The 22,715-nt window shown below is 53.1% G+C and overlaps 3 protein-coding genes across 12 annotated transcripts in view; 2 read left to right on the top strand and 1 right to left on the bottom strand.

Moving 5' to 3' along the window:
• Positions 1 to 146: 146 nt before the first annotated feature.
• Positions 147 to 3,092, top strand: slc10a4 (solute carrier family 10 member 4). The gene is made up of 3 exons (XM_084676119.1): positions 147 to 923; positions 1,341 to 1,551; positions 2,445 to 3,092. Exons 1-3 carry the CDS (start codon positions 391 to 393, stop codon positions 2,964 to 2,966), a joined length of 1,266 nt encoding a protein of 421 aa, XP_084532245.1. The 5' UTR covers positions 147 to 390; the 3' UTR covers positions 2,967 to 3,092.
• A 500-nt stretch (positions 3,093 to 3,592) lies between these two features.
• zar1 (zygote arrest 1) lies at positions 3,593 to 5,025 on the top strand. The gene is made up of 4 exons (XM_084676050.1): positions 3,593 to 4,249; positions 4,323 to 4,415; positions 4,530 to 4,604; positions 4,703 to 5,025. The coding sequence occupies exons 1-4, from the start codon at positions 3,614 to 3,616 to the stop codon at positions 4,844 to 4,846; spliced, it is 948 nt and encodes a 315-aa protein (XP_084532176.1). The 5' UTR covers positions 3,593 to 3,613; the 3' UTR covers positions 4,847 to 5,025.
• Positions 5,026 to 5,546: 521 nt separating this feature from the next.
• The window catches only part of LOC146254622 (protein furry homolog-like), a 53,876-nt gene continuing 36,707 nt past the window's right edge, over positions 5,547 to 22,715 (bottom strand). For 6 of the 10 annotated variants that reach the window (XM_084675641.1, XM_084675644.1, XM_084675645.1 and 3 more), the window contains 22 exons: positions 22,282 to 22,495; positions 21,748 to 21,869; positions 21,462 to 21,649; positions 21,258 to 21,352; positions 20,484 to 21,166; positions 20,118 to 20,386; positions 19,865 to 20,005; positions 19,092 to 19,292; positions 18,672 to 18,833; positions 18,512 to 18,586; positions 18,204 to 18,380; positions 17,107 to 17,307; positions 15,558 to 15,767; positions 13,091 to 13,404; positions 11,187 to 11,394; positions 10,924 to 11,073; positions 10,511 to 10,609; positions 9,964 to 10,032; positions 9,573 to 9,590; positions 8,661 to 8,771; positions 7,708 to 7,901; positions 5,547 to 7,420 (listed from right to left, as the gene is read on the bottom strand). In XM_084675641.1, the coding sequence (XP_084531767.1) occupies positions 7,195 to 7,420; positions 7,708 to 7,901; positions 8,661 to 8,771; positions 9,573 to 9,590; positions 9,964 to 10,032; positions 10,511 to 10,609; positions 10,924 to 11,073; positions 11,187 to 11,394; positions 13,091 to 13,404; positions 15,558 to 15,767; positions 17,107 to 17,307; positions 18,204 to 18,380; positions 18,512 to 18,586; positions 18,672 to 18,833; positions 19,092 to 19,292; positions 19,865 to 20,005; positions 20,118 to 20,386; positions 20,484 to 21,166; positions 21,258 to 21,352; positions 21,462 to 21,649; positions 21,748 to 21,869; positions 22,282 to 22,495 (4,127 nt within the window). In that variant the 3' untranslated portion in view covers positions 5,547 to 7,194. The other 4 variants (XM_084675649.1, XM_084675639.1, XM_084675640.1 and 1 more) reach the window with 3 other exon arrangements.

Below are 22,715 nucleotides of genomic sequence, written 5' to 3'. Positions count from 1 at the left end.
GCCAATATGTATTTGGCCTACCCGCAGACTGTGCACAGCGCATAATCAAATGAAATTGGCGCTATATATATTATACTTATGACCAACGTCCAGAGCACAGCAACCGGCATTCCAACTCTCCACAGATGATGAGCGGATTGCCCGCGGGACACGAGCGACTGTTGCGCGTACCACAGCAAGGAGCCAATCGGCGCGCCAGACCCTCTCTAGGTGGGTCCGTGTATAAAACCCAGACCCACGCAAAGATTCCGTTGCATTCTGAAACCACGGGAGCCTAGAATCTTCCTTCGTCGTTGGTGACAGCATGCAATGACAATGTGTCACTAGGGGACTGCATCGGCACGTCCAGAGAAACACCGAACGGTATCTTGGACCTACATCTGTTGCGCGATGGAGACCCGTAGCGCAGAGGACGCAGATAATACTAGTCGCCTCAACGAATTCTTAAACTTCACGATGAATGACACAATCAACCGACTTTGGAACACTGTGTCGGAGACAATAGGATTACGCATGGCTGAAGACCCAGTGTTTCTAACGGCAGGCACGCTCAGGACTGCCGTGGATGGCGCGCTTATGGCTGTGCCTCCGTCAGAGCCCGCGCACCTGGTGGTGGCCTTCTGGGATTCCCCACTCAGTCATGGGATCAACGTGTTCGTGGGGCTCGTGCTGTGCTTCACCATGCTGGGGCTGGGCTGCACCGTGGAGATAAGCCAGATCGAGGAGCACATACGGAGACCGATTGGGGTGCTGCTGGCGCTCGTGTGCCAGTTCGTCATCATGCCCATGGTCGCCTTTCTGCTCGCGCTGGCGTTCTCCTTGGACGACGTGGCGGCAATGGCCGTGCTGCTGTGCGGGTGCTGTCCCGGGGGAAACCTCTCCAACATCATGTCTCTTCTGGTGAACGGGGAGATGAACCTCAGGTGATATACCATCCACAATCAGATTAGTTAAAACTGCCAGGTGGAATCATTTGTCCGTTTTTGAAGATTAAAATATAACGCCATTAGAAGTTGACATAACATACGGTTAAGGCACCTTAAACATGTATGTAGCCATTTTGAAACGCGATTGTCCAGATTCGGCTTGTTCACAAGACTTTATAATATATTAATAATGAATTCAATTTACGCACATGAACTCAAAATGCGCCTTTGTTGGATTTTACGCACGGATGCAGTAACTTGTTAAATACAGCCTGCGTGTTTCAGCAGATGATTTTCAGGAAGTAATACCACAATGTCGATGCACATTTTAAGTTGAATTTGCCTTGCGAAGTTTTGCCTTTTGCGTTCAATCTTGACGAAAACATTCTGAAAATGTATCATTTGTTTCTACAGCATCATCATGACCATCTCGTCCACGCTGCTGGCGCTCGTGCTCATGCCGCTGTGTCTGTGGATCTACAGCCGCGCGTGGATCAACACCCCGGTGGTCAACCTAATGCCGTTCGGGGCGATCATCCTGACCTTATGCAGCACGCTCATCCCTATCGGTCTGGGGGTGGTTCTCCGTTACCGCAACACGCGGGTGGCGGACATTGTTCTAAAGGTATGAAAAGAGAAACTGTGTGCGTAATTGTCAAGGAGCGTTTTGGAGTAGGTTTGGATGACTGGTTGGTTATATTAACGTCGGCTGCGTCCGCATGTTGCAGGTGGAAACCTCAGTTTTTGATTATTTAAAAATAAAACTAATAAAACGAATTAGTTTATTAGCTCTGGCGGTCAGTGGCGTCACTCAGACGCATTGCGAAATTATTTTGGGAAGAGGACACGAGCCCCAAGGCGCAGTGACGTTATCACAGCATCATTGTCAGTCAGTCCCTCCCCCCAGATAACATAACTTATCTACCAGCTAATGTATGGGAGGGGCTTCAGATGTGATGACGAGCAACGCTGAATGACAGTCTGTTTCCATGCAAGAGAAAGCTCACTTGTAGCTTTTGCGTTGGCACAAGAATAGGCCTTCCTATGTTTCATGGAATCTTTTGAAAGACAAAAGCTCCTTAAGACATTTACTACGACATTTACAATATTCCAAAACATTAAAATGTTCAATATATTGTTGTTACTTGGTGGTGTTTCTAATTCCTAGGTTACGAAAACTTTTCTAGTAGTCATAGAATAAGAATGTATTTATTTAGCACACAGTTTCAGCCAAAGTGAAGTACAGTAGGGGGTATTTAAACCTCTCTATCACTGAGCTATATCCCCGTAGCCTGTTGTGTGTACCCGTCTAGTCCTGCTGTGTATAGAGCTATGTGGTCCCGACCTCAGGGAGTTTAAACATATGTAACATTAAGGAATATAATAAATGTCTTTCCTACTACAGGATCAAGGTCAGCAGTAGGTAGTATATCAATTTCTTTAAACCTTCACCTGTAGGCTACCTGGTGTGACTCAGCACCAGTCTGGTCCTGACCTCAGTGTGTTGTGTTTCACCAGGTGTCCCTCTGGTCACTCCTGGTCACTCTGGTGATGCTGTTCATCATGACAGCCGCCATGTTGGGCCCCGAGCTCCTGGCGACCATCCCTCCCTCCGTCTACGCGGTGGCCGTCCTCATGCCCATGTGTGGATACGCCGCCGGATACGGCCTGGCGGCGCTATTTGACCTCCCGCCGCAAAGCCGCCGGACCGTTTCCCTGGAGACCGGCTGTCAGAACGTGCAGCTGTGCACCGCCATCCTGAAGATGGCGTTCCCGCCGCAGCTGATGGGCGGCATGTACATGTTCCCGCTGCTCTACGCGCTCTTCCAAGCCGCCGAGGCGGGTATCTTCATCCTGGCCTACCGGACGTACCGGAAGGAGGTCCTGCATAAACCAGACCCGCTGGGCGACGGCGAGGATATAACGTACCAACGGTTCCAAGATGAGGATGTAGGCTTTGACACTTCCTACGGGGCAGTGACCGTCAGCGACCCAAACACCATCATGCTGGACCCGTGTCCGGACGCTACTCCAGTGTAGACTGTGTCCGCGGTGCCAAGACTCGTTTATTGCGAGAGCAACGAAGTGTAAACAAGGTGTTACTGTGTGTGTGGTCCAACTTGAGTGGTGGGATCAGTAACAGTCATCATCATCTCAGCAACCTGTGGAGACTGCACAGGGGGGGGGGGGGGGGGGCTGTATATGTAATCAGCTTTCAAAGGCAGATTTATAAAATGCACATCTTTCATGGTCATCGGAACAGAAGCCATAGGGGATAACATTCATCTCGCTTTGAGAGTTTTTTGTCAGTTTTGTGTGTTAAAGCTTTGAACATGACAGCCGCCACATGAATATAATGGAATCACTCAACCAAATAGTTTGTACAAGATGGTCACCATGGTTTCACAAAGTAAAACTGTATCTATTATGTACACACAATCCTGCTTCATGTATCAAAAACGTCAGACTGTAGATATAATTGTGTGTATGTTTTAAGTCTAACAAGAATATAAAGAGCAAAATGAAATAAAAACACTACTTATTAATAGTGAAAACTTTACTTTTTTCATCATGTGACCAATGTTTATGTCGCAACTTGCTACCACACCTGACCACAATTAATCAAATCTCGTGCAGTCAATCTACTTAAACCGGTGCACCGAATAACAAGGGGTGGCTGAGCAAAAATGGCTACGTATGACGACGAGTATATCGACAGCTATTTCTATTCATCTTCAAACCCATACGCTTACAGGTACACTAAACCGAAAGGTATGGGGAGGAAACAAAAAACCTACCTGAACTACGGTGACCCAGAGGCTTACTTTGACACCCACCGCGCACACCTGAAATCTGTCTTGTCACAAATCAATCCCAAACTGACGCCGAGGCTGCGGAGGGCGAATACCCACGACGTCGGGGTGCAGGTGAACCCAAAGACCGACGCCTCGGTGCAGTGTTCCCTTGGACCGAGAACCTTAATGGCCAGAAAGAGAGACGCTTTGCGTAAAAGGAGTCAAGAGGATCCCCAGTCACCCGGTAGCCCCGTCGGCGGGGTTCGCTATCCTCGCTCTCTGGCTGTTTACTCACCGATTGCAACCAGAAGACTTGCCTCCTTTCTCGAGGAAAACAAGCGGGAGTCTCGTGGAGCACAGACGAGAGAACAGAAGGAGGATGTGAAGGTAATTACCGACGACAAAACAAGTGAAGAAAAACCTGGACCACGAACGAAGTCTACAAAGGTAAATGGTCAGTCGATAAAGACTGATGACGTTGAAGTCGACAAGGAAGGATCGAAATCAAAGGCCCGCGTGAGATTTCAGGTGAGTAGCGCGCAAAAACTGTTAGCCAAACTGGAAAGTTTGCCCTCATTTAACTCTTGGTATCTCCCTTCAGTTTCTGGAGCAGAAGTACGGGTACTATCACTGCCGAGAATGTAACTTACGGTGGGAGAGCGCTTATGTTTGGTGCGTCCAGGGCACAAACAAGGTATAAGGCTGGTCGTTGTTAAGTGGCCTCTAAATTCACTTCCAACTAACTTTAATCCTCAAACAGTATGTAGCCTCCATCTCTTGAAACGACTTGACTTCTCTACCTTATTAGGTCTACTTTAAACAGTTCTGTAGAACGTGCCAGAAATCCTTCAACCCTTACCGTGTCGAGGACATCACCTGTCAGGTAAAGCACTCGTTTCTTGGTAAAAAATAATGTCCGTAAGTTACTGAAATCCTGTCCGTCCATTAATTGGACCTGCTTAACTTTAACTGTTCTTCCAGAACTGCAACAAGGCGCGCTGCTCGTGCGCAGTGACGCCGCGCCACGTGGACCCCAAACGTCCCCATAGACAGGACCTCTGCGGCAGGTGCAAGGGCAAGCGCCTCTCGTGCGACAGCACATTCAGTTTCAAATACATCATTTAGCGTAGGCCACCCTGTAGCCGAACTCTACCCAAACACATCCACGTTAATCCTGCGGGAAACGTTGCCGCGAGTCAAGAGGAGCTCCGTTATTTTTCAGTTCTACTGCCCTTATTTGCGTTATGAAAGTGATGATTGCTGGAGCCACTTTTGAATGTACAATAAAACGGCATCATTAAGCACTTAGCTCGTATTCTTGTCCTTGCATATCAAGCCTGGTCATCACATGGCTGTCTTCAGGTCTCACCTGATGCAGGCTTGTGAAAAAGTATTTTAGCCGGTTAGAGGGATATGAACCTGCTCTTACTCTGCGGTCAAATACTCTTAAACACTGAATTACAGCATTTTCAGGAGTAAGTTTTGACACATGCCCTGAGTGTGTAAAGTGTATGTTTGCGGGAAGGGATGTCTTGTCTGAGCTGCTACACTCTGGATACAGCTGGGGTTGGGGGAGGGATGGATGAGAGGAAAGGTCTTGAAGGTTTGCAGGGCTACATTCATATGGGCCCTTCCAGACCTCTACAGTGGTTACATCCACCATGGGGGACGGCTAGTTCTAACAAAAGGATAGCTTTTCAATGTTTAACACAGAAGGATACTGGTTCTTCAGAACATACTCCACTCCTTTTGAACTACTGGATAGGGAAGTATGGTGACTTGGCTAGACCAAATTCATGGAAACTTCAGTGAAAAGGCACAACAGTCATAGGATCAGATTTTTATTTATCCAGAGAGAAAGCTGGTATGTGAGATGACAAGAATATGAAAGAAAGCCTGCGGGAGAAAGTGTAACGCGCCTCTACATAAAAACTATATTTTCCAGGTAAATAATATATCCATTAAATAACAGCATTCGAATGTAGCAGACAAGCAACAGAACAGCTCTCTGTTAGGAATGGCTACAGTGATCGTTACAATGTGCCGTGACAAACATGGCCGTGAGACGTCCCCTCTCCACGTCTAGTGGCCCAGGTGCACCTTCAGTGTGGCTGTCACCCCCCCCCCCCCCCTCAGTCCAACCCGCGGGGTGGGATGGGGCAGAATCAACATGGACATCACAGTGGTGAGAAGGAATGATTATGACTGGGCCCGATCGGGATGTTCCAACTGGGAGTTCAGATCAACACCGTCCATCCCTCCGTCCCTCCTTCCCTCGGTCTGTCTGGTTCTGAGGCGTTTACAAGTCCAGTCCTCAGAACCCCCCACAGCCTTGAGCAAGAGGACCACCCAGGAACCAGGCTCTGGGGAGAGCAGACGGGAGGATGGTGATCGCGGAGGGTTGTTAGGGACTCTCCTGGCCGCTCTCTCCCGGCTGGGATTAACAGTGCTTTACACAAAAGTACAAGGGGAAAAAAAATACTGGGTTTGCACTATACATTTTTCTAAAATATATACAGAGTAAAATAAGTTATTGATGTTTTTCATAATGAGTAGCCAGTCTGCACTTCTGTGCGACCGTCTGCGTGTGTGTTTCAGTGTGTAGCAGGGAGCCCTGCACACACCACACAGGCTAGTCTCTAAAGGCAGCTATGTATTTGGTTACAGAGTGAGTTTCATCTGCGGCTGCTCCTCTCAGAAGAAGGATCCATAAACTGAAGCAGGTTCAATAAACTGGTAAATTCTCTTTTTACAAGCCCTGGGTTTCAAACAGCGCCCTCAGGATTACATGTTAAATATCAGAACATTTACAACCTAGGATGTTAGCTCTAATAAAAAATACATTTCTCAAAAAAATATTCTTGCAGTGCTTTTTCTCTTCCAAGCATGCTTCTGAAAACTTTATTTTTCTTGTTTAGACTTTCTATGTTTGTCTTCTTCGTGCCAGTCGGACAGAACTGTCGTCTCTTGATTGGCTGGCTGACTGGTTGGCTGGTTGGCAGGTAATCTCCGCCAAAATGATTCCAGATTAGCATCATCATCCCCCTGCCCTCCACCTCTTCTTCCTCTCTCCCTTTCCCTCTTTCTCTCTCTCCATCCCTTTTCCCCTCTTCCTCTCTCTCTCTACCCCCCTGTTTCTCCCTCTGAACAGTCTTCTTAGTAGTCACAATACAACATGACTTATTGCGGCTGAATTTTGCAAGTTGGCTTAGTTTGGGAAAACAGATATTAGCTGTAAGTATTCGTATGTTATATATATATATATATTAATATGAGTATGTTATTTATGTCACAGTAATCCCTACAGATCCTTAGCCCTTATAGATGGAGTCTTTGCAGCAAGCGCCCCCCCCAAGCCCCTCTCCCGCTTCCCTAAGCCCCTCCCTGCATTCTGAAGCCCCTCCCCCAGCAGAGGGGAGGTGGAGGGGGGAGGGGCGCTGGGTTAGTCCGGTTCAGTCCGGTCAGGCCCGGTCTCACAAGCTGGTGCTGACTAGGGGTGCCTGGGCCTGGCTCAGGGCCTCTCGTATCTGTAAGTTGATCTCCATGAGGCGGGCGCTGGCCTGGCTCTGGTCCCGGCTCGGCCCCACCACCGCCACACAGCCCGTCTGGCCCAGCGTCTGGTGCCGGAAGTAGATGTGCAGCAGTGTCTGGACCGCGTCGTCCGCCTGGCTGCCGAAGATGTCGTTGGGCCACAGAGACCTGGGGAAAAGAGGGAGGAAGGAGGAGAAGAAGAGGGAGGGTCTTGTTAGCAGGAAGCTTAGCTAAACAGTCAAGGAGACAGTAAAGGAGACAGTTTGGACATTTACATGTGATTCATTCAGCAGCGCTCTTATCTAATACAAATACTGCTCCTAGAAAGTACAGGAGAAGATCAAAATAATAATATTATTATTATAGTCTGTCTAATAGACAGACAGACCTGTGTGTGTGTGTGTGTGTGTATATATATATATATATATATATATATTTATATATATCTGTCCTACCTGAATGTTTTGACCTGTGTGAGGGCAGAGCTGAAGTCCCGCCCCCTCAGTGTCTCCACCAGCGATTGGATGGCCGTCTCCGTGGTGGTCTGGGAGGCCTCCGACACAGGCACGTTCTCCTGTCCATCAACACCAAGCTCCGCCTCCTTCAGACAACTCTCCAGGATGGCCAACTCTTCTGACATGTTGGTCACCTTGGGAAAAGAAACACACAGTCACACGTCTGTAAATGACATGCACAGGTGCACACAGGTGCACACACGCAAAGGTGAAATTATTTGACTTGATAATCATGGTTGTGTGAGCACAATCTGTCCAGATCTTGGTACACAGGGAACAGATTAGCATCCAGGTCAACAGGAAGCAGATTAGCATCCTGGTAGGCAGGACGCTGATTGGCATCCTGGTAGGCAGGACGCTGATTAGCATCCTGGTAGGCAGGACGCTGATAAGCATCCTAGTAGGCAGGACGCTGATTAGCATCCTGGTAGGCAGGACGCTGATAAGCATCCTAGTAGGCAGCACTTTGATTAGCATCCTGGTAGGCAGGACGCTGATAAGCATCCTAGTAGGCAGCACTTTGATTAGCATCCTGGTAGGCAGGGCGCTGATAAGCATCCTAGTAGGCAGCACTTTGATTAGCATCCTGGTAGGCAGGGCGCTGATAAGCATCCTAGTAGGCAGCACTTTGATTAGCATCCTGGTAGGCAGGGCGCTTATAAGCATCCTAGTAGGCAGCACTTTGATTAGCATCCTGGTTTGCAGGGAGCTGATTCTCAGGCAGCAGAAGCCAGTGATTATCTGAACAGATGACCTCTCAGTCTGTCTGCAGAACCAGACCATCAGATCACAATCTGATTACAGCTATTACAGCTCTGCTGCTGCACAGATGTACTCCCCTCTGACAAGGTACAGCAGGAAACGTGTGTGTGTGTGTGTGTGTGAGAGCCCACCTCAGCCTCTCTCTTGATGGTGTCCACTCTGCTGATGAGCTTGCTGTAGGCCTGGAACAGCAGCAGCAGCTGGAAGTGCAGCTTGTACAGCCTGCGACACAGCTCCAACTCCTACACACACACACACACACACACACAGAAGAGTTACACCCACCATACACACACACACACATTTGCACACATCCAGAGAGGAAAGTTACACACATACACACAGAGGAGAGTCATACACACAGGAGGGTTACACACACTGCCTGCACACACACACACAGTCTGCATTCTGTCCGGCGCAGTCATGTGATCAGGTATCCTGTGTTAGCGACGAAGATGAAAGTGTTAAGGCTGCCAAGTCACCTGACCCACCCACCACGCCTCTGGGAGGGGCCTAGCACAGACAGGGACCAATGGGGGTTGTCAGGCCCAGGGCAGGGCCAGGTGCAGGGCAGTATGGAAGGCAACTGAATAGGAAGTGGAGGAGGAGTCAGGAAGTGAAGGAGGAGTAAACATGCAAAATGAAGATGAACTAAAAATGGCTGCCCTCAGCTCTCTCTCCACCCCCCCCCCACTCTCTCTCTCTCTCTCTCTTTCTCTCGCTCTATCACCCAGGCCAGCCCTTTCCATCACCCCCTGCCCAACCTCCTCCCCATCCGACCAAGAGTCATGAGCATTACAAATCATCTGGGAGGAGGGAGTTAAGGAGGTGATCCGATTAGGGCAGAGCGAGTGAGTGAGAGGGGGGGGGGGGGAGTGAGAGAGGGGGGGAGTGAGTGAGAGTGAGAAGGGGAGGGGGGCGGAGTGAGAGCTCATCTATTGGCCGAGGACAGCAGGGGTTTCACATGGAGAGGAATGGAGTGGTCAGTGCGTTGCCATGACGACGTCATGATTATTATAGTCTGGAATACGAGAACCACTTACTGCTAGATTCTCCATGTGCTAAGCAAGAAGGGGAGCAGGTCACAAAACAACAAATGAGACAGGAAGAGAGAGAATTAGTGAGCTGCCAGAACACACTGACCAGCTGGGTCTGAAACACACACCCACGCACCACAGGAGAAGGAAGGAGAGAGAGAGAGAGAGAGACTCCATGAGGAAGGAGAGAGGGAGAGAGAGAGAGAGAGAGAGAGAAAGAGAAAGAGAAAGAGAGAGAGAGAGAGAGAGAGAGAGAGAGAGAGAGAGAAAGAGAAAGAGAAAGAGAAAGAGAAAGAGAGAGAGAGAGAGAGAGAGAGAGAGAGAAAGTGTCTCAGACAATAAGACGCTTCAGAGGCGTGTGTGTGTCTGTGTGCAGTGTGTGTGTGTCTGTGCATACCTGGGCCTGGGTGCTGGCATGCTGGCTACTGTCCTTGTCTCCAAATGTCTTTCTGCAGTTCTCCAGCCACTGGAGAGAGAGAGGGGTGGGGGGCAGGCGGAGGAGATGAATGAAGGAAGGAAGGGGGACGAAAAGGGAGTTAGGGAGGGGAAGACGGCATTCATTGAGATTAATACCAGAAGATATACACTTTTTTTCCAGTATAGATGACGTCTGTGTGTGTGTGATTGTGTGCGTGTAAGAGAGTGTGTGTGTGTGTGTGTGTGTAAGAGAGAGTGTGTGTGATCTAATAAGAGTGGCGTACTTAGTGGATTATAGAGGGTCTGTCCCAGAGCAGGGCCCAGCCCCCCCCCCCCGAGACCACAGCCCTCTCAATTCAATTACCCCCTCCCTCACCTCCACAGTACATCTGTCCTATTTCCCTCCCTCCATCCCAGGAGGAAGGAAAAAGTAAGGATGGAGACGAAGGAGAGAGGATGGAGGGTATATCCTCCAGCATGTGGGTGTGTGTGTGTGTGTGTGTGTGTGTGTGTGTGTGTGTGTGTACCTGCTCTGCAGCCTCTCTCTTGCTGTTGTAGGTGTCCAGATGCTCCTGCAGCTCCAGGACGCTGAACTTCAGTGTCTCCAGCAGACCACAAGACACCAGCTGCAACACAGAACCACACCTTTGGTCAAATGAAACGCACCCCAAACACACCTTCAGTAAGGTGAAATGCAACCCAACCACACCTCAATAACAGGTCAACCACACTTTCAGTAAGGTGAAACGCAAACCAACCACACCTCAATCACAGGTCAACCACACCTTCAGTCAGGTGAAACGCAACTCAATCACAGCTCAACCACACCTTAACCACGTCTTAATCACAGCTAATCCTAACCCATCCTAACCACAGCTGAACCAAATCCTAACCACAGGTGAACCACATCCTAACCCCAGGTGCACCCCTGTAGACTGACCGTCTCTGCGTCCAGCAGCACTGTGGGACACTGCGATTGGGAGGTCATGACCTCCAGGGAACTCAGGAACTGGTTTCCCATTCGCTGTAGCCGCTCTCCAAGGAAACGCACCGACGAGTGTGTGATGGAGCCAAACTTCCTCTGCATTCTCTGGAGGCACACACATACACAACATCTGGATTAAATAGTAAACTAAAAAACTAACAAGCAACAAAATACCAGCAACCGTAAGAGCACATACAGACACACACACACACACACACCTGAAAGAGTCTTGAGAACACGTGGAAGGTGTAAACAGCAGACGATCCGTCCGAGTCCGACAACATCTGGTTGACATGGCAACGCCAGGCATCCTCCTCATCGTCATAGGCAACGGGCTGGAACGCTGCCAGGATGGCGGAGAGGAAGGGAGACGGGGGAGGAGAGGCCTGGATCTCTGGAAACCCCTCTGCATCACCTTCATCCTGACTGTACACACACACACACACACACACAGGCTTACTAAGACTCCCTCAGGATTACTTCACAACAGCATGACCACGTGCACAAACATAACACACCCCCAAATAACACGCAACCAAATAACATGCCCAGGCTCCCCCCTCGTCTCCCTTCTCTCTCTCTCCGCCACCTCTCTGTTTTTCCCTCTCTTTCCTTTCCTCCCTCCCTCTCTTTCTCTCTCCCCCCTCTCCCTCCCTCCCTCTCTGCAGATGATCTTGCTGCAGTGTTTCTAATCTACTGCAGAGCCCAGCGAAGACGACACAGCGCTTCTGCTACATAACACGCATGCAAACAGCTCTCTCTCTCTCTCTCTCCCTCTCTCACACAGACAGATACTCACAGGCCCGTGGGACCAAACAGTCTGATGAAGCAGACTGAGTAGAAGAACCTGAGTCCTGAGCTGCCGAGCGCTGTGGAAGAGACCGCCTCTGTCCTCATCCTCCTGCAGACTAACCCTGCTTCCTGCTTCCTGTTTCCTGCTTCCTGGCTGGATCCTTCTCGGCTTACTGGCTGCTTCAAGCTTCCTCCCTGCTTCCTGGCTGGCTGCTTCCTTCCTGCTTCCTTCTCTGCTTACTGGCTGCTTCTCTTATGTAATGTCAATCTGCTGCCCTGCTTAATGCCTGCACCCCTTCTACTGACTGCCTGCCTTGCAGTCTGCTTCCTGCCTACTGGCTGCCTGCCTACCAGTCAGCCTGCTTCTGACAGCTGGTCTAGCAAACTGCACTACAGACCCACACAGTTCTGAGCCCAGCCTCTCTCTCTCCCTTTCTCTCTCTCACACACACACAAACCCGCACGCACATACACACACCGCAAGCAGCTCGGCACACAAGCTGCTGTTGCTCACCCACCAACATATACACACACACACACACACACACACACACAGTATGCACAGATCCTCCCAGATAAAAGCATTAGGAGCAGGAGAGAGAGAGGGTGGTGACAGAGCCCAGGACCCATCCATCACACCGGGCTGGGAGGACCACTGCAGGAGGCCTGCTCAAGGGTGTGCTCCACCAACATGTGTGTGTGTGTGTGTTTGTTTGTGCTGTGTGTTGGCTGCGCACATTTTTATTTATTTATAGGCTGTGAGTGGGTGTGTGTGTGTGTATAGAGACTGTGTGTGTGTTGGCTGTGCAGTTGCATGTAGAGACTGTGCGTGCGTGCGTGCGTGAGCGTGAGTCAGTACATCCTGATTTGTGGGCGTGTGACCAGTGTCCTCCAGGCAGACTTGGCCCACCTTCAGGAGGGAGCAGTAAAGAGCTGGCCCACTATGTGGAGCTGTCTCAGCCCAGCCTAGTCCTAGCCCCACACCAGCACAGCACTCCAGCCTGGCCTAGTCCTAGCCCCAGACTAGCCCAGCCAGACCCAGCAAAGCCTAGCCCTAGCCCCCAACTAACCCCAAGCCCAGCCTAGCATAGCACTCCTGCATACCCTAGTCCTGGCCCCAGCCTAGACCCAAACCTACCCCAGCACTCCACCCTGGCCAAGCCTAGCTCCAGACCAGACCCAGTCTGATGTTAACAAACTAAACCCACCCCTCCCTCTAACACAAACCTCCAAGCCCACCCTCACCAGCCCCCCCCCCCCCCCCGCCCCCCCCCAACGAGACCCCCTCACCCCCCAACTCCTGCCCCAGCGCGACCCCCTGACCCCTCACCTGGACGTCTCAGAGAAGTGGGCCTCCTCCTCCTGGCAGCGCTCGTCCAGCTCCTTCAGCGCCAGCGTCACGTCGTCCTCGCACACTGAGCCGCACGCGGGCGACGGCGCGCGCGGGGGGTCGTCCTCGCCGAGCCAGCCCGCGGGCGTGTCCACGGCCGGCGGGGGGGTGGGGTCGTCGGGGGGGTCCGGGGGGTCGGGGAGGTCGGAGGGGTCGGGGGGGTCGTCGGAGGGCAGGAGGGGGGCGCTGCAGAAGCCCGTGTCCTCGCTCACGCTGCTGCTGAGCTCGTCCGCCGCCGTCATGCTGACGGCGTCCTGCGGGGGAAACACAGCCAGCAGGGGGCGCTCAGGAGCAGCACCAGGGTGGGCCAACAACACCATATCAACGTGATAAGAACATAACATCATAACACTCTCGTCCTTCACGGATCACCCTCGGAGACCGTGAGGGGGTGGGGGGTTGGGGCTGCCTGGCGGTGAACAACATCCTTCTACCTCCCCAGGTTACCGTGACAACGGCCCTGATCACCCTCCCCCCTCCCTCCCCGTCCCCCTCCCAGCCTCCTCTCAGGGGAGTGGGAAATGGGAAATCTCTGGTTATCATCCAAGAGGTTGACCTCTGACCTTCACACATTGACGTCCCCCTTCCTCTGTGCTCTCTCGTCTCACGTGGGAATTGCAACATGTCGATAACTGACCAGAGCCCTTGTGCCCTCCCTGGAACATTCTGTTTCTACTGAACAGACACCATAAACCGGTGATTTATCCCCCACCAAACACCCCACCCACCTCCCCCCCTCTCTCATTACAGCATGTCAGGTGAACAGATGCCCCCGACCACCCCAGCCCCCGCCCCCGCCCCCTCCTCATCATAATAACACTAATGCTGCCCTCCCTTTCTGCTGGGGAGGATCCAGAGGCAGCACACACATGATGAGTTTATGAGCATCCATGCAGCATAGGACAGGAAGTCCCAGTGTGGGACAGGAAGTCCCGGTGTGGGACAGGAAGTCCTGGTGTGGTAGGACAGGAAGTCCTGGTGTGGTAGGACAGGAAGTTCGGGTCCCTGCAGGAGCACGTCTGCCTAGTCAGAGCACGTCCACAGACAGGAATGACGCGGCTAATTACAACTTTTTCCCTTCCTCACTTCTTCCTCTCTCCTTCTCTTCTATCGTTCTCCCAGGGTGTGTTGCATTAGGGGCGGAGGGTGGCAGGCGGCCAGCGCGGTATTAGGGAAAGCTTTTAGGAAGACAGAGAGAGTGGATGAGTAACCGTATTGATGGTTTTATCTACGGGACTCATTACGTTAAGAGCAGGGGCTGGGATGGACGAGATGCCCTTGGGTTGATCTTGATATGATGAGCTTCAGGGAGTGAGATCATAGTCAGCCTGATCTGTGATAGGCTGGAGGGGAGGGGGAGGGGCATCAGGCCATGGACTCCATTCTTGTCTGGGGGACAGGAGGTGGAGGGTGGGGTGGGAGGGGCAGGGCAGGGCGCCATTTCATTCAAAAGAAGAACGAGCCTCATTCATGCTGTCCAACCCTGGGGGCTGGTACACAGTGTGTCCCATGCTGAGGTGTCCTCATCTATACCTGCAGCTTCCTGTCCATCAAGGCTCCCAGCTGTGTTGGAGCTGGAGATGCCAACTCACCACTGTTTGTACATACAGGTTAACAGGAGGACGCAGGACAGAAGCAGTTAGTACGGAGATCTATTGTGCTAGTATGGTGATCTAGTGTGTTAGTATGGAGATCTAGTATGGTGATCTAGTGTACTAATATGGAGATCTAGGGTGTTAGTATGGAGATCTAGTATGGTGATCTAGTCTGGAGATCTGTATGGTGATCTAGTTTAGAGATCTAGGGTGTTAGTATGGAGATCTAGTATGATGATCTAGTCTGGAGATCCATATGCTAGTATGGAGATCAAAGGTGTTAGTATGGAGATCTAGTGGGGAGTTCTAGTGCAAGTACAGACAATCTGGTGACCTGCCCTCAGCTGAGAATGTGTCCAAAAGAGACTCATACTCACTCATTCCGGAACGATCCAGTCACACCACAGGAAGTGATGCGTTGGCTAGCCTGAGGTGAGCCGAGGTGATTTACTCCCAAATCACACAAGCAAGCAAGCCACCAGTGAACTAAACTGCAAATAATAGAGGGAGACCTAGCCCCAGCAACAGGAAGCACCAAGCAGGGAGAGGGGTGGGGTGAGGGGGTCCATGCTGCTCTGAAGAGGAGCTGGCCGGGCCTATCTGGGGACCAGATCCAGGGTTCCTCCCCAGGGATGAGGGGCCTGATCTGGGACAGTAGTGCCCCCATCCCTCCCCCCTCTGGGAGAGCAGCAGGAACAGACCAGCGCGAGCACACAGCAGCAGGGACAGACAGACAGAGGAGCAAGACGAGAGAGAAGCTGCTAGAAGGACCCGGAACACCACAGTTTATTTCTGCCTCTGATTGGGCGCACCTCAGGCTGCTGGCCATCTGATTGGCCCATGTCCGGGGGGGCGGGGCTGTCCAGGCGGGGGGGCCCGGGCAGGGGGAGGGTGTCCTCCGTCAGGACGCTGCTGGACGAGTCCTGAGACTGCTGCAGAGGGTCCACGTGATTGGACGTGACGTCGTCCTGAGAGTCGACGTGATTGGACGTGACGTCGTCCGCGGCCGAGTCGCTGTTCATCTGTGCGCGCACACATACACACACAGAGACAAACACACACAAGAGGGGGAGTCGACAGACTGGTTAATGTCTCAAACAGTATAAACACTAACAGCATCTCTACATTCATCCCTAATGAAGCTTCTGGTCACATGGTGATATTTAGGCCTGGATGTTCTCCATGTTATAATAGCCACCTGCTACTTCCCAAGCGAAAAAAGATTATACTTAAAGTTACTTACAAAAACAGTACAAACACACCTTCATAAATGAAAGTTGTAAATAACTTGATGAATATGAAAAATAGGTTCATTCACTTCCAATTGTGTCGCAAAATATATATATTATTTTTGTATTATTTAATACATTTAAGTTTGATTTAAGTATCCTATTTTTCTGCTTGAGATGCTACTTTCTCTGTGGGGTTTGCATGCTTGAGTTTGGTCTATAATCATGCTGTTCTCAAGACTACACTATTGTCATCTTCTACTGGGCATCATCCTGTCTGGACAGCAACATGCTCCATGCTCAGTCTGTCAGTGTAACACAGTTATAGGTTGCCAACACAGCAGTTTATGTGAAACAGTTAATATCATCCATGTCGACTACACAGCAGTTTATGTGTAACAGTTAATATTATCCATGTAGACTACACAGCAGTGAATATGTGGAACAGTTAATATCATCCATGTAGACTACACAGCAGTGTTTAGTCTTAGTGTGCCACCAGCATAGCAGAGGCAAGAGGAGCAGGATGAGGAGTCAGATAGCAGAGCAGGTAGGCATTGGGTCAGGCAGACCTGCAGGCTTGTGGAAACAGTCAGACCAACACTAACACTGGCCATGCTGTCTGAAGGGCAGGCTGCTCTTATTAACATCACCAATCCGAGATAAGAGATGTTGGTGTTTGGATCAAACCTGGTTTGGTGTCACACCTGCCAATGTGTATGTGACCTACAGGCCTCTGGTCACCTGTCTAGAGAATGGACTAGTGTACTGGTAAAGGAACAAGGAAGTTAGGAAACAAGGGATCTCAGGAGCTAGGGCAGAGGAAGCTAAGGACCTAGGAAGCTAGGGACCAAGGAAGGGAAAGGGAAGTGAAGAGGATTCGAAGGGGTGTCCAATACCAGCAAAGCAAGCATCTATCCCACCTGTACCAGCAGCAGCGAGGCACCCCCGCCCCTCCACACACACACACACACACACACACACGTAACCCCCCCCCCCCCACCACTACCACCACCCCTCCACACATACACACTCGCACCATGCCAGCGGGCAGTGCCAGGAGGCTGGGGGTGCGGGGGGGGGGTGGGTGGGGGGTGTCACCCTGACGGGAGAGGGGGAGGGGGGCACTTACGAGGCCAGGACGGGTGAGAATCTGGCTAGCGCTCAGTACCTCCTCCTCAGACGACTCGTCCGTGTCCTCCTGGTTGGTGAGGTTCAGGCTGGGCGTGCTGCCCGCAAACTGGCACTCCTGCAGGGACGGCGTGTCGCCCTTGTCCATGCTGTCCAGAGAACGGCGACGCACGCCCCAGTTGAAGTTGTCCACGCTCTCCCCCTGGAGGAGGACAGGGGAACAGCGGTCAGACACAGAGAGAGGGAGGGAGGGAGGGAGACCAAGGCAGGACAGGGTGAGAGAGAGAAATGGAGAGAGGGAGAAGGAGAGAGAAAGCAAGAGAGAGAGAGAGAGAGAGAGTGTGAGAGAGACTAGCAGGCGACGAAAGGAGGAACACAGACATGCTCGGGATTGTTGATCTCATCACCACGGTGACCAGCTGGGACACGGAATCAAACAGATTTCACAGCCGCCCAATAGGAGATGAGAGACTGAGGGACAGCAGTAGGGACAGGCTGACATAACGAGTGTGTGGGGGACACACCACACGATCACAATGGGGCGGGCAGGGGGGGGGGGGAAGACTTACCTGACACTCCTTGTGGAGAGACAGAGGCAGCATGAGGGGGTTAGAGAGAGCAGGACAGTTCATGAAGAAGAAACAAGCCGACCGGCTCTCACACAGAGGTTAGGTCGCACACACGCACCTTCACGGAAAACACACGCACATATACACGTGCAGCACAATCATCGATGAAATCATATGGAAACGTATGTGTGGTTTAACATGAGAGTGACTGATTTACTCTGAGTCTGTGTGTGTGTGTGTGAGTGTGTGTGTGTGTGTCTGATAACAAGTGCGTGTGTGACGTGGGGGGGTGTGGGGGAGAGGTGTGTGTGACGTGGGGGGGTGTGGGGGAGAGGCGTGTGTGACGTGGGGGGGTGTGGGGGAGAGGCGTGTGTGACGTGGGGGGGTGTGGGGGAGAGGCGTGTGTGACGTGGGGGGGTGTGGGGGAGAGGCGTGTGTGACGTGGGGGGGTGTGGGGGAGAGGCGTGTGTGACGTGGGGGGGTGTGGGGGAGAGGCGTGTGCGATCCGAACGTCGCTGCCAGTCCTCACCTCTGCATCCTCCAGCTCAACATCCAGGAAGTCAAAGTCCTTAAAGACCCCAAACTGCTGCTCACTTCCGGTGTCCTCGCCCATCACTTCCTCCTCCCTTAGCACCTCATCCACGGTGGGGATGAGGCTGGTGTGCTGGTCCCCAGAGTCCAGGTCCTCGTTGGAGGAAAACAGAACCTGGAGGAACACGCCAACGCCGGGTGGTCATCTCTGGTCCGTCTACTCGGCATGTGTCTGTGATATACGCGCGTGTGTGTGTGTGTGCGCGCGCGTGTTTGTCTGTGGTAAAAGGGTGCGTGCAGTCTTACAGAGGGGTTCTTAGGAAGGCCAGACTCGGGTCCACACAGAGACAGCACGTTCATGAGCTTCTCCCTGGTCCTCCTCTGGAGACACAACACACAACGTCTGCATTAGAGGGGAGGTTTAGGGCGGGGTGCAGGGAGGAGAGGAGGGGAGGCCACTGGGTACCTGGGAGAGCTGGGGTCTCTTCCAGCTGACGGGCACCAGGCCGTTGGAGTTTGACCCCGACGAGGTGGAGGAGGTGCTCCTCGTCACGGCGATGACCTGGGGCTTCCCGTTCCGGCCCACCGCGCTGCGCTGGTCGCCATACTTGTGCCCTATGATGGGCGTCTAGGGCCAGAGGTCAAGGGGCAGAGGAGGTTAGTGTGAGGCTGCGGGTCAGGTGGGTTCAGCAGAGGAAGGGAGGGAGGAGGAAGGGAGACAAGAGGAGAGGAGGGGAGAGAAGAGGAGGAGGTGAGGAGGAGAGATGAGGAGAAGAGAGATGAGGAGAGACGAGGAGAGGAGAGATGAGGAGAGTTGAAGAGAAGAGAGATGAGGAGAGACGAGGAGAGGAGGAGAGGAGAGCTAGGTATTAGCTGGTGGCAGCACCTCTGAGATGTCAAAGTGGAAGTCGAGGGTTTTCCCCGGCAGCTCCTTGGAGGAGTTGTTGAAGATGCGCGTGAAGGCGATCTCTGGAGACCCCGAGGACTCCACGCTGTAGGAGCGCTGCACCTCCTCAGGAACCACCAGGCTGGCCGAGCGAGACACCACCAGCTTCAGGATGTTCTGGGCTTCCTTCCAGTACGGGCTCTGTGGACACACACACACACACACACACACACACACACACAGGGTCAGGCTAGGGCAGGGATGTACACACACTCACTATTTAAACACTTCTCGTGGTTCTGAGAGTCCTAAAGGTTCTCGTGGTTCTGATTCTTGCAAACCCCTGATCCAGTAACCAGCAGAAGCGTCATCTGGCACACACACACATTCCAGCTGTCCTCAGGTCAGAAGCTATTCACACACACACACACAGACACGCACACACACACAGGGCAGAGTGGAGTACGGTCTGAAGCTGCAAAGAGCAGACTGGTAAAAGGTTAACATCCCTAATGGTTTTCATTCTGCTCAGAGAGGCATTTTGGTAGCCACACACACACACACCACACACACACACAGGCCTGCACACACCACACATACACACAGGCTTTCTCTGCTGAATAGAGCCATGTGATAGAGTGCAGTACGTCCTTTTATAGAGCTCTATTCCTGGGGCTATGCATCACCCCACCCCCCTCCTAGTGGAGGGAGGAGGAGGAGGTGAGCAGGGGAGGAGGGACCATAGGAGAAGAGGAGAGGTGAAGAGGACTCGCCTGCACGTATTTGCCAATGATCTTCATGATCTCCAGGTTGAACAGTTTGACGGGCGCGGCCGACAGGTCGATGTGACTCAGCAGGCTGAAGATGATCTGCAGCAGAGACTGTTGCATGCTGGGAAGCCCCTTCTCCAGGAGCTGAGAGGAAGGGGGGGTCAAAGAGAAGGGGGAGGGGTTGGAGTCAGCCTCAAACGTCATCTGGCAGCTCGTGTCATGAGAGAAAGAAGGAGAGGAGAGTGAGGTCACCGACCTCAGCCAGGTAGGTGACCAGGTTGAAGGTGATGTCGGCGAAGGCGTCGTTCAAGTAGCGACACACGACGTTGATCCAGTTGGCCGAGTCTCTGGAGTAGCTGTGCGTGCTGTACAGGCTCATCATGTGGGCCAGGTTGGCCAGCGTGGCCGACTTCTCCTCGGAGCACACCTTGGCGATCTTGTCGGCCGTCTCCTTGCAGAAGGGCGTGGGGCTGTCGAAGTGCTGGATCAGGTGGGGCAGCAGGCACAGGATGTTGAGGGGGAAACCTGGAAGGAGACAGGAGAAACGGGGGGGAAGTGAGGCGACACAAGTCTGGAAACGGCACACCGATCCCACGAGTGCGTTTGATTCGAGCTACCCTACCTGCCACCTGGGAGGGGTCGACCAGGGTGTGGCGCGACACGCTGACCAGCCTGCTGAGCAGGTGGATGCTGAGCTCCTGGGTGGAGGCGGAGGTGAAGCCCTTCAGGAAGAGCTGCAGCAGCCCGGGGAAGCTGTACCACTTGAGCAAGGCCTGCAGACGCTCCAGGCGCTGGCGGCTGTCGGCGCGCTCCAGGGGCAGCTGCACCAGCAGCTTGTTGAGGAGGCGGAGGGCCAGCAGGTACTCAAACTCGTAGTCCGACTCGAGGAGCGACGCCGCGATCCAGAACACGGTCGCCATCAGGTTGGAGGGGTCCACCGGGGGCGTGGCCTCCCCTCCGCCCGCCCCTGCGCCCCCGCCCGACCCGGCGCCCCCCGCGCCCCCCTCCCGCAGCGACGACAAGCTCCGCGTGCGCGCCAGGTTGCCGTGGCTACCGCCCAGACGGTCGGCGACGTCCAGGGTGTTGCTACGGCGGCGGTCGGCCTTGCGCTCGCCCATCAGGCTGGCGCGGAGCGAGTTGCTGCGGGCATGGCCCGGGGCGTGGCCGGGGTAGTGGGCGTGGCCGTGGTGGGCGTGGCCGTAGGGGGCGTGGTGGAACAGGCCTCCGCTGCTCAGGTTGATCTGGCCCGTGCTCTTCCTGTTGGCCGCGAACTTTGCCCCCAGCAGGTGCTCATGGGCCGACGCTCTAAAGGACACATCAGGTAGACAGGAAGTTAGTGTGTATATTCATATATATGTGTGTGTGTGTGGGTGTATTTATGTGTGTGTGTTCTTACTTTGCCAGAGCCGTGAGGAGGTCGTAGTTCTTGACTGTGTCGGCCAGCGTGTCGATGCCAGACTCCAGAGTCAGCAGCAGCTCTATGACAAAGCCCTGAGGAGAGGTCAGCGTTCAAGACCAGTCTCATGTAAAACTCGTGTGTGTACCTGGACTTCCAGCCCGGGGTTAGGTGTGTGTGTGTATAACGTGTGTGTGTGTGTACCTGGGCCTCCTCCCCGGGGTCCCCCACGGTCTCTACGAGGCGGGCCAGGATGTCTGACAGCGTGGCGGGGGTGAGCGGCTGCTTGAGCGCCCGCAGGATCTGGAAGGAGCGTCCGGCGTAGTGTCGGGAGGGGCAGGACAGGGCCGTCTGCAGGGCGGCCTCACTCAGCAGGGACTCCAGCTGGAACCCTGCAGCACACACATACACACACTTCATATATAGATACACACACACACAACCATTATACACACACACACACACACGTAGATACACACACACAACGTACCAGCGGGGGAGTGTCTGAACACGGCGACCACGTGTCTGAGGAACACACTAAGGTGTTCTGCGCTCTTGATGTTGGGGTTCTTAGGAGACACGTCCTCGTGGTTCCACAGCGGGCCTCGCTTCCTGCAGAACCCCCCCCCCACACAACAGCAGTTAGAACATGCACAACACTAGTTTGAACCTGCACAACAGCAGTTAGAACCTGCACAACAGCAGTTAGAACCTGCACAACAGCAGTTAGAACCTGCACAACACCAGTCAGAGCCCACATGATCCCAGATAGAACCTCGGAAACCCAAAAGCATCTAGCACCACATACAAACACACACTTCAAATGATGTGTAAGTCACGCCGAGGGCACACACACACACACACACCATGCAGTACCAGTTACTGTGAGACGACACTGCGGGCGTGAAAAACACACGGAAACGGGACAAAGCAGGGTGAGCCGGGGTGAGTGGCGTTACCACGGTTACCGCACAACATCACATGACCAAGTCATCAGACGAGGGACCACCTGGCCGGCTCTCACCTGGAGGTGATGAACTCGATGAGGGCCTTGACCTTGAGGTCGTGCTCCACGGTGACATCCACCTCGCTGAGCAGGGAGGGGGTGAGGGAGGGCAGGGACGGGCCCCCCGGGGGCCCCCCGGCCCCCAGGCTGATGCTGGAGGAGGTGGAGCTGGAACTCAGGCCCGAATCTGTCATGGGGGACGGCTGGTAGTCTGGGGCAAACTCACTCACTCCTGCATCGCACACACACACACACACACACACACACACACACACAGAGAATAAGTTGGTAAAGGCTGGTTTGAGGTGCATGGTTTTATCACAGACATCTGTGGTGTCCAGAGAACACAGAGGCACCAGCTTGGGGTGTGCTGCCCCCTGGTGGACTGGTGGGATAACACAAGACAGTCAACCACCCTCCCCTCACCCTCCCTCCCTCTCCTCCTGTCTCCT

This window comes from Hypomesus nipponensis, chromosome 16 (assembly GCF_054491055.1).
Source record: "Hypomesus nipponensis isolate SF chromosome 16, ASM5449105v1, whole genome shotgun sequence".
Classification (NCBI taxonomy): domain Eukaryota; kingdom Metazoa; phylum Chordata; class Actinopteri; order Osmeriformes; family Osmeridae; genus Hypomesus; species Hypomesus nipponensis.
The sequence above is the reverse complement of the archived record's forward strand: the minus strand, read 5'-3'. Positions and strand labels throughout refer to the sequence as shown.

Excerpts from the sequence above, each read along its gene's own strand:
- slc10a4 (XM_084676119.1), top strand. The coding sequence starts at position 391 with ATGGAGACCCGTAGCGCAGAGGACGCAGATAATACTAGTCGCCTCAAC. Across the intron at positions 924-1,340 it reads AACGGGGAGATGAACCTCAG|CATCATCATGACCATCTCGT; the intron begins GTGATATACCAT and ends TTGTTTCTACAG. Across the intron at positions 1,552-2,444 it reads TGGCGGACATTGTTCTAAAG|GTGTCCCTCTGGTCACTCCT; the intron begins GTATGAAAAGAG and ends GTGTTTCACCAG.
- zar1 (XM_084676050.1), top strand. The coding sequence starts at position 3,614 with ATGGCTACGTATGACGACGAGTATATCGACAGCTATTTCTATTCATCT. Across the intron at positions 4,250-4,322 it reads AGGCCCGCGTGAGATTTCAG|TTTCTGGAGCAGAAGTACGG; the intron begins GTGAGTAGCGCG and ends ATCTCCCTTCAG. Across the intron at positions 4,605-4,702 it reads TCGAGGACATCACCTGTCAG|AACTGCAACAAGGCGCGCTG; the intron begins GTAAAGCACTCG and ends CTGTTCTTCCAG.